This window comes from Microcebus murinus, chromosome 14, assembly GCF_040939455.1.
Source record: "Microcebus murinus isolate Inina chromosome 14, M.murinus_Inina_mat1.0, whole genome shotgun sequence".
Taxonomy (NCBI): domain Eukaryota; kingdom Metazoa; phylum Chordata; class Mammalia; order Primates; family Cheirogaleidae; genus Microcebus; species Microcebus murinus.
The window spans coordinates 28,303,704-28,313,677 of record NC_134117.1 but is presented as its reverse complement, the minus strand read 5'-3'; the positions used below and the strand labels follow the sequence as shown (position 1 = coordinate 28,313,677).

At 42.2% G+C, this 9,974-nt stretch overlaps 1 protein-coding gene across 1 annotated transcript; it reads right to left on the bottom strand.

Moving 5' to 3' along the window:
* Window positions 1–1,899: 1,899 nt before the first annotated feature.
* EXOSC1 (exosome component 1) lies at window positions 1,900–9,935 on the bottom strand. Its single transcript, XM_012767733.3, has 8 exons — window positions 9,840–9,935; window positions 9,613–9,728; window positions 6,923–6,997; window positions 4,476–4,564; window positions 3,411–3,444; window positions 2,841–2,891; window positions 2,625–2,709; window positions 1,900–2,331 (listed from the first exon to the last, which is right to left on the bottom strand). The coding sequence occupies exons 1-8, from the start codon at window positions 9,916–9,918 to the stop codon at window positions 2,225–2,227; spliced, it is 636 nt and encodes a 211-aa protein (XP_012623187.1). The 5' UTR covers window positions 9,919–9,935; the 3' UTR covers window positions 1,900–2,224.
* Window positions 9,936–9,974: the final 39 nt, after the last annotated feature.

Here is a 9,974-nt window from a genome sequence, read left to right as displayed (position 1 = left end):
ACTCGACATTCCACTTCTAGGAATCTGTTTTGCCAAAGAATCATAGGCACGCACAAACATAAAGGTAGGTTAAGAGGGTGTTCTCTGCAGCACTGTCTATAATAGAAAAACATTGTAAAGTCTTAAAATATAGAGGACTAACTGATTGATCAAACTACATCAAAGTGTCTAGCATAAGGCCTGTCATTTGGTAGTTACCTGACAGAAGGCAATCAGATACATAGTACCTATACAATTAGCATGTCTAGAGCACTTTTATGCATTTCTTCCTCAATAACTCTTCCTCACTAATTCTATGAGGAGATGAGGAACCAGAAATGAGATAAAAACAACTTAAGTATCAATGTCAACAACCTAGTTGTTGTATTATACTCTAACTTTGCCAAATATCACCATTGAGTGAAACTGGGCAAAGTGTACAAGGGATTTCTCTGTATTATTTCTTCTCTTTTTTTTTGAGACAGAGTCTCACTTTGTAGCCCAGGCTAGAGTGAGTGCCGTGGCATCAGCCTAGCTCACAGCAACCTCAATCTCCTGGGCTCAAGTGATCCTCTTGCCTCAGCCTCCTGAGTAGCTGGGACTACAGGCATGCGCCACCATGCCCAGCTAATTTTTTCTATATGTATTAGTTGGTCAATTAATTTCTTTCTATTTATAGTAGAGATGGTGTCTCACTCTTGCTCAGGCTGGTTTTGAACTCCTGACCTTCAGCAATCCGCCCACCTCGGCCTCCCAGAGTGCTAGGCCTCCCAGAGTGCTAGGATTACAGGCGTGAGCCACCACGCCTGGCCTCTTCTCTTTTTTTTCGGAGACAGGGTCTCACTCTGTCACACAGTGGCATGATCATAGCTCGCTACAGCCTCAAACTCCAGGGCTCAAGCAATCCTCCTGCCTCAGCCTCACTAATAGCTGGGACTACAGGTGCATGCCCCATATCCGGCTAATTTTTAAATTTTTTTGTAGAGACAGGGTCTTGCTATCTTGTCCAGATTGATTTCAACTCCTGGCCTCAAACAAGCCTCCTGCCTTGGCCCAAAGGGCTGGGATTATAGGCGTGGGCCACTGTGCCTCCTAGCCTGTATTATTTTTTAAAACTGTAGGTGAATCTATAATTATCTCAAAATTTTATATTAGGAAAAAAAAAACCCTAACATGCTCAAGGTTAGCAACTAGAAGAAACTCAATGTGACAACTAGAAATGTCATTGGGAAAAAATAAATTAGAGGAAACTCAAGTGGCCTGACTCCAAAACTCTTCTTCAACCACTCTTACTACACATGGATGATATGAGCTTCTTGAATAATATCTCCACAAGTGACAGCTCATATTCTGCTTTCCTCTGCAACTTCTTCATGCTTAACTCTCATCTTGTCCTCATCCGCAAACTTATGCCTTCATTCATGCTTTTGCACTTAGCCTCCCTGTCTTGAATATTTTCACTTCATTTATCTAAGTTCTTTAATTCCTTTCAATCTCATGTCACAAATCCTTCCCTGGCCACCTCATAAGACAGTGCTCTGTCCTACTTTTCAATTCAGATTTAACACTTCCTGGAGTACTCATTCTATCAGCAATATCTTTACTTTTCAGAACTACTCACATGCTACCTGTATCACCATACATGTCTTAGAATTTTCACTGAACCATATGTACCTAAATGAGGGGGGTATATAAAGTGATTGACTCAGGGCCTGGCACACAGCAAGTACTCAAGAAGCATAAATGCTTAAAATAGAACACAAAAAATACAAAAAAGATTGTTAGTCAGGCTTTCTCCAGAGCAAGCAAGCACTTGATACATGTCAGGCAATAGGTGTCACCAGGCAAATCCCTGTTCTACATGTCATGACACTATTCAGATGCCTTTCCCTGCTCAAGACAACAGAAACCACAAAATCCTTTTAGTAAAAATGTTTTCTTTGTCCTAGCAAAAAATACACATTTTTAAGGACTGTCAAGAGGAACAGGCTATTTCTGAAATCACACAGTTTTGCTGTTGGTACCTCCAAAAGAGACGTTGTTATTATTCAAGTGAATAAAGTCCACTGAAAAGTTGACAAGAAAAATGTTCCATCTACTGAGTTAAGTTTCTGGCAGATTTTTCTAGAGGTGGCTGCTGGTTAACCCCAGGTGTTTCAATAAAGACAGTGGCATCTTGATGTTGTTTTCACATATGTACTCTTGCAAACAACTTACTCCCCTCCATGGGGTAAAATGTGGCTTCCTAGGTCTGCAAGAATTCAGGTTGTACTCGGGCCACTTTCCGGAACTCTTTAATGTGGGTCTTAGGGCACTGCATCTCACACCAGCTGATGGGAACCATCTGGACACCTGGAAGGGAAGAGCAGGTGCTGGAGCTGGGACCCCACAGATTTGCCTGAGAGCCTTCTCTTTTCAGCTGGGTGGGAAACTGAAGTGCCAAGCTACCTCGTGAACCTGATCTCATAAAGAAACACTTTGTTTATTCCACTGACTTATGAAGTGAGTCCCGTTTCCTTAGATTTACATAATAATCATTCTAATCTCACTAGTGTCTACATAAGGGAAACCAGGGAAAATAATAGATGAATCCCATATCATAGCTCCCAGGGAAAGTAAGGATGTGGAAGTAAGGACCAACTCACCTGACTCACTGTGGGCTACTACCACTCCTAGCTCATTTTCGGCAGTGGTCAACAAGTAGTTGGACTGTGCATCACCTAGGGATATCTAGGCACATAACATTGGTGAAGGAAAATGAGGGATTATAAGTCCCCCCCCCCTTAGCCACTTGAGTTGTTTCTCTGCTTCCATTTCTTCTTTTGACAAGGGACCAGAAGTGTCCTGGGAATAAAGGATACCACTTTGGCCAAGACAATGTCACCTGGGCGGAAACTCTTATAAATTTCAACCTGTGAAGAAATTTTAACAGGAATTTTAACAGGAATGTTAAATGAAAGCTCTAGATTGGGTCTACATGTAACTATTAACCCCTTTGGTAGAGCCAGTCTACTCTCTAATCCCAGAGGGTAGAAATCATTATTACTCAACTCCATCAACTTTTATTGTTCCTAGTGAGCTATCATATAAATGAAAAATTTTGAATTCAGTAACCTGATCAGGCATCTGACTTGGACATAAGGTACTATAGTTAGCTCTGAAAACGGTCGAGTCAGTCTGAGGGAATAGCAATGAATAAATACCCAGATTCAAAGGAAAAGAATAAACTAGCTCTCCTTTAACAGAATGAACAAATATCATATGGACAGGAAAGGGACAGTGAGGTAAAGTCTATACTTTATAGCAGGAAATTTGTTAAACTTCTTTGCACTCAATATTCCCATGGACTTTTAAAATTCATTGGGATAATACTTTTAAAGGATTGAGATTCCTAGAGTAATTAAAAAGAAAAAAAAGAACCAAACAACAACCTTGTCTTTTTCAGTTGCTCGGACATCTTCTTTGCTATAAAAAAAAAAAGAATTAACAGAAAAATTAATTATCTGTGAGAAAGATTCCTAGCAGATAAAGATCTACAACAGTAGACAGAACAAGTCACAATCAGTATCTAGCTGCCACCCAGAGAAACAGGATGGAGAGGCACGCTCAGACCGTATAGAACAGCAGTACAATATCTCAGACTAGAGAATGTTAAATCAGATTTGGCAGGAAAGGATAATGAAGGAGCTTTGCTCCTCAGAAGAACTTGAACAAAAGCACTGTAGAGGCTGGGCTCAGTGGCTCAAGCCTGTAATCCTAGCACTCTGGGAGGCTGAGGCTAGAGGACTGCTTGAGCTCAGGAGTTCAAGACCACCCTGAGCAAGAGTGAGACCCCATTCCTACTATAAATAGAAAGAAATTAGCCAAACAACTAAAAATAGAAAAAATTAGCCAGGAGTGGTGGTGTGTGCCTGTAATCCCAGCTACCCAGTAGGCTGAGGCAGGATTGCTTGTGCCCAGGAGTTTGAGGTTGCTGTGAGCTAGGCTGACGCCATGGAACTCTAGCCCAGGCATCAAAAAACAAACAAACAAAAAAACCACTGTAGAACCACACTCAGGCTGGAAAAGGTCTCAAAAGTTAAATTATCTGGCTCACAAGAATTCTTTGTCCTCGCTCAGAAAATCCACAGAGAATATCTACCATTTCACCCACAAACCTCTTCAATGTCTTACAGCCTTTGGTTTTAATCTACATTAAATTCAAGGAAAAAAGATACTCCCTTCTAATTTGTTTGGTCTGAATCATTCTGACACTGCTAATCTTCACTCAATTCTTTTTGCTTTATTTTTAAACCCTCTCTTATTAATATTTTCCTTTTGTCCTAGATTGCATAACTTTCTCTTTGGCTACTACTGGGGGAGAATCAAAGCACATAGAAGAGACAAAAATAGGCAGGAGTAGGAGTTGTAACTGTTTGTAAAAATTCCAATCTCCCTGTCTATCCTAATGTCATTCTAGCTTCCAAGACAAATGTGAAGATAAGGGTACTTCTTACCGGATAGTTCCTCGAAAAGAATTTTTAAGTGGTGTGGACCCCACATAAAGAATGTGTACTTTAGCAAATCGTGAATTGATACTAGAGACCTGTGGAAGAGAGAAAAGATCAGAGTCAGAATATTAACAGTTGTCAGTTTAAGGTGGCAGCAATACACTAGGAATTACTAGGACTTTAGTCCATGCAACCCTACTTAGTTTTTGTTTTTTGTGTTTTTTTTTGAGACAGGGTCTTGCTCTGTTGCCCAGCCTGAAGTACAGTGGTACAATCATATAGCTCACCATAACCTCAAATTCCTGGGCTCAAGAGATCCTCCTGCCTGAGCGTTCTGAGTAGCTAGGATTATAGGTGTATGCCACCGCACCTGGCTAATTCTTTTTTGTAGAGACAGCATCTTGCTATGTTGTCCAGCCTGGTTTTGAACTCCTGGTCAAGCAATCCTCCCACCTAGGCCTCCCAAAGTGCTGGAATTACAGGTATGAGCCCTTGTGTCTGGCCCCTAAGTATATATTTTAATTTTATTTTGAGACAGAGTCTCACTCTGTTCGCCAGGCTAGAGTGCCGTGGCATCAGCCTAGCTCACAGCAACCTCAAACTTCTGGGCTCAAGTGATCCTTCTGCCTCAGCCTCCCGAGTAGCTGGGACTATAGGCATGCGCCACCATGCCCGGCTAATTTTTTCTACATATTTTTAGTTGTCCAGCTAATTTCTTTCTGTTTTTAGTAGAGACGGGGGTCTCACTCTTGCTCAGGCTGGTCTTGAACTCCTGACCTTGAGCGATCCTCCCACCTCGGCCTCCCAGAGTGCTAGGATTACAGGCATGAGCCACCACGCCCGGCCCCTAAGTATATATTTTTTAAAGTACAGAAGTCTAACATACATAGATTCTGGGCATGGTAGCAAATCTAAACCTTCAATAAATCTTACTAACAGGCCTGTATAGTGGATGGAATTTAAATCTATATTTCAGCAGCTATGTAATACTTGGATCACTGCCTCTAAAGTATTTCCAGAATAACACAGATTTTTTTTTGGAATAATTTTATAAACTGCTGGAGTAATTTATAAAGACAGAAACTAAGAACTGTGAGTGAACTTAACCTGGCAGTGGGTGGAGATGGCCAGGGAGTACTGATGTGTTACAGTTAGTAATCAGTATAGCATCAATTTGTATCTCCTCTGAAATATCCTAGAAGATTTTAAATTTAACAGGAATGCTATAAAATAAAGTCTTTTCTTCTTTATGGAAAAAGGTATTGGCTTCAGATGTTCAAAAATCACCCGCCTTATTACCCTCTGGCACCCCTGTTTCCTAGACACAGTCAGAAACTACATACTTAGGGAATTAGCTCAGTGAAAGAACTATGCATGACTAGGCCGGGTGCAGTAGCTCACGCCTGTAATCCTAGAACTCTGGAAGGCCGAGGTGGGCGGACTGCTCGAGGTCAGGAGTTCGAAACCAGCCTGAGCAAGAGTGAGACCCATCTCTACTATAAATAGAAAGAAATTAATTGGCCAACTAATATATATAGAGAAAAAATTAGCTGGGCATGGTGGCGCATGCCTGTAGTCCCAGCTACTCGGGAGGCTGAGGCAGCAGGATGGCCTGAGCCCAGGAGTTTGAGAGGTTGGTGTGAACTAGGCTGATGCCACAGCACTCACTCTAGCCTGGGCAACAAAGTGAGACTGTCTCAAAAAAAAACAAAAAAAACAACAACAAAAAAACTATGCATGACTGAACTTGGCTACCTTAAATCTCTATCACAGTCCAGTAAAACTTTCTTTGATGATAAGAATATCATGTGCTGACCAATATGGCAGCTGCTCAATTTTTTTTTTTCTTGAGACAGAGTCTCACTGTGTCATCTAGGCTAGAGTGCCGTGGTGTCAGCCTAGCTCACAGCAACCTCAAACTCCTGGAGTCAGGTGATCCTCCTGCCTCAGCCTCTCGAGTAGCTGGGACTACAGGCATGCGCCACCATGCCCGGCTAATTTTTTGTATATATTTTTAGTTGTCCAATTAATTTCTTTCTATTTTTAGTAGAGACAGGGTCTTGCTCTTGCTCAGGCTGGCTTTGAACTCCTGACCTTGAGCGATCTGCCCGCCTCAGCCTCCCAGAGTACAGCTGCTCAATTAATTAATTAAATTTCTTTTTTTGGAGTTAGGGTCTCACTGTTGCCCAGGCTGGAAGTACAGCGAGTATAATGGCTTGATCATAGCTCACTGCAGCCTCGAATTCCTGGGCTCCAGGGATCCTCCTACCTCCACCTCCCAAGTAGCTAGGACTATAGGTGCATTTCATCATGCCCAGCTATCTGTTTAATTTAAACTTAAGTAGCCATATATGGCTTATGGCTACCATATCAGACACTGCAGTTCTAGAATGATCATGATTTTAGAATTGAATGGGCAGGTGTTCTAAGCATGGAGGTTAGGACCAACTTACCTTGCAGGTTACAATAGCTCCCACGTCTGGCAGTAGTTGAGACTCTGTTTCTCTCATCACAGACACCACAGGAAGCTACAGAGAGAACAATAAAAAATGAATGTCCTGGCTAGGCCTGGATAAAGGTATTTGTAGCTTGAGTGTAATATAGGAATGCTTCAGTACACAGTGCAACATGGTGCATGTGAAATATGGATTCATTTACAGCCCAGAGCAGGGGGCTTTAGACATTTTAGGAAATAGGAGGACCAAGGGGCCACAGGAAGAATGCTGCTAGAGAAATAATCTAACCATTCCAGATGAATTCTAATAAGTTTTAAAATAATTCTCTAGGACTTTCTTAGTATACAATCATATTGCCTGTAATCACGGATAATTTGACTCTTTCCCCCAAAGTTATATTGCTTCTGTTTATTTTATTACACAGGCTACAATTTCCAATTAAATGTTATATAACAGTGGCCATACTTGTTTTCTTCTATTTTAAAGAAATAATTACAGAGTTTTGTCTCTGAGTATGGTATTGGTTGTTGGTCTAAGATAGATATTTTGAGCCTCATCTTTTATCAATTTCTCCTTTGCACCCTATGCTTTAGCTCTTCTTTGCCTTCTTTCAGTTTCCCCAACATACTAAATTCTTCAGGATCTTCAGATCCACTTCAGGATCTCTGTTCAAACTGTTCTTTCTGCCAGAAAAACACTCTCTCCACCCACCCAACTCTTATTTATCATCTAGATGATTCAATATAAGTGTCAATTCTACCAACCAGGGTGAGTTTGCCACATGTTCTCATGGTACCCAGTAATATTCTTTAAAAGCAGTCCTCGCATTTGGAACCATACAGTCATTTGAGCATTATGTGTTTACAATTGTGTTTGTGCTCCTTGATAGGAGAAACCAAGTATACTTGGCTTATTACTATATCCCCAGAGGTTAGCACTGTTCCTAACACATGAAGACGCTCAAGAGATATCTATGAAATGAACAAACTTAAGAATGTAAGGACATTTTCAAAAATTATTGAATAGAAAGCTCCTCATTTTATAGACGAGAAGATGAGAGAGCTTAAGTTTCTTACCCAAAGCAGAATCAAAGTCTAGTAGACAGTATCTGTGTTCTAATTTTGCATCCTCTTTCACTGTGCTACCTGCCTTTACACTGCTCCTTCAAAGAGTGCTTATCTGATCCTGAGATAATCCCGGATCAACCTCTGGGACTAGAAAGGATAGTATTACTCACGCATTCAACAAACATTTATTGAGCAGCTGCCTTGTGCTAAATGCTGATGGTATAGTGGGATCTAGTGGTGGGGTCTGCTTTCATGGAACTTAGAGTCAAGTCAGGGAAGAGTCTAGCAGGAAAATTATATGCTGAAATAAGTGACTGAAAGGAAAGGCATAGAGTTCTTTACTAGTGTTTAAGAAAACAAACAAAAACCTCACAAAACTCCTTTCCTTAACTACTAGGCCGAGAAGGGCTTGTCTAAGAAAGTGATAGTGGAGAGGCTATCTAGTTGCAAGAACCAACGGTGTTGCTAACGGGCTAACAAGAAAATATGTCTAACTGGCAGCCACTTAGAGTAGTATAAACCCTGCCTCTAAGGTTAGTTACATGAATATCTCTCCTACAGAGATGTTTACCTAACAATTAAAAGAAGCTGAGCAGACAAAAAAGGTATAAACCCTGATTAACATTTGTCAGAGCTGGTCAATCCACATTCCAAGAAGAAAGTAAGTTTCTGAGAAAGGAGAGGAAAGAACAGACTGTCTGATGGACTGCCATCAAAATTCACTGCCTGTAAAAAGGTTTTTTTGAGTATTGTTTAAGCAGTCTTGAAAAAGTTCCTGAGCAGACAGCGGGAGTGCCAACTCCCCTGCCTCCTCAAGAAGAGACGGTACCAGATGCCTCCCGCTATCAGGAAGAAAGGAAACTAATTTCTGCTATCAATCTGCTACATGAGAAAGACAACACAGCAGTTTCTCAGCTGTCTTCTGCTAATTGGGCTACAGTCATAACCTGCCCCCATCCTCGGCCTTCCCTAATAAAGAGTCAGAGTCGTTTGCTTTAGGGCCAGTGCCTCTATTTCTGGCACTGTACCCTCTCTACCTTCAGAGAGAGAGTGAATCAAAACTTTGCATTTCCATCTATCCTAAACTTTGAGAAATCTTTCTCGCCCAAGTATGGACTTGACACCCTAGCACTAGTAGGAAGTAGAAATTAAATAGGCTAACGAAGATAAACGAGCGTGTTCCACATAGATGGCATATGTACAAAGGCACTGTGGCAGGGGAAAGCTTAGCGCATTAGCAACAATGAAAGAAACCAATCTAAGTAGATTGCAGTCAGTGAAGTGGAGACAGTGGAGCTAGCTTGAAAAAGCCGGAGAGGTACGCGACATTCAGACAAGATTCAGCTCACTGCTGGGCGAGGCTGGGTTACTCTCAGTTCACATCTGCTTTTGTCCCAATCTCCCTCCCCGAGTGTCAGCCCCACAACCAAGCGAGATCCACACAACTGGTGTGTGGTTGCTAAGTGCACAGCAGCAGCGATCAAAGCCAGAAGAAACTGGGAGGCCAAATCGTTCTACCGATGAGGCACTAAAGATACATCTGTAGTGCCCATGCCTAAGGACCAGACTGAAGGGCAGCCTAAGAGAAAGACAGAAAACATGGGAAGCCGCTCTTTTTACCGAGCCGTTCTCGCTGCTCTTCGTCAGGCAGCCAGCAAGCGACGAAAAGATGTAGCCGTGCCGGGTGTAGGTGCCGCTGCCCGGGCTGCCCTCCTCCAAATTACACAGACGTTCGCCTGCAAAAAAACACTCTGCATCAAGACTGGCCCGCAGAAGCTGCCGGCCACCCAGCCTTCCGGCCTCTGTCCCTATCCCGGACTCTGTACGGGAACGTACTCTCAACTTACCCGGGATGCAGTACCTCACGGGTGGCGCCATGCCTACCACTGTCCCAAACCCCGGATGAAAACGAAGCCGTCTTCTCATTGGCCAAATCCAGGCGCAGTTCCACAGTAAGAAGTGCGCTAATTGGTGTAATTTGC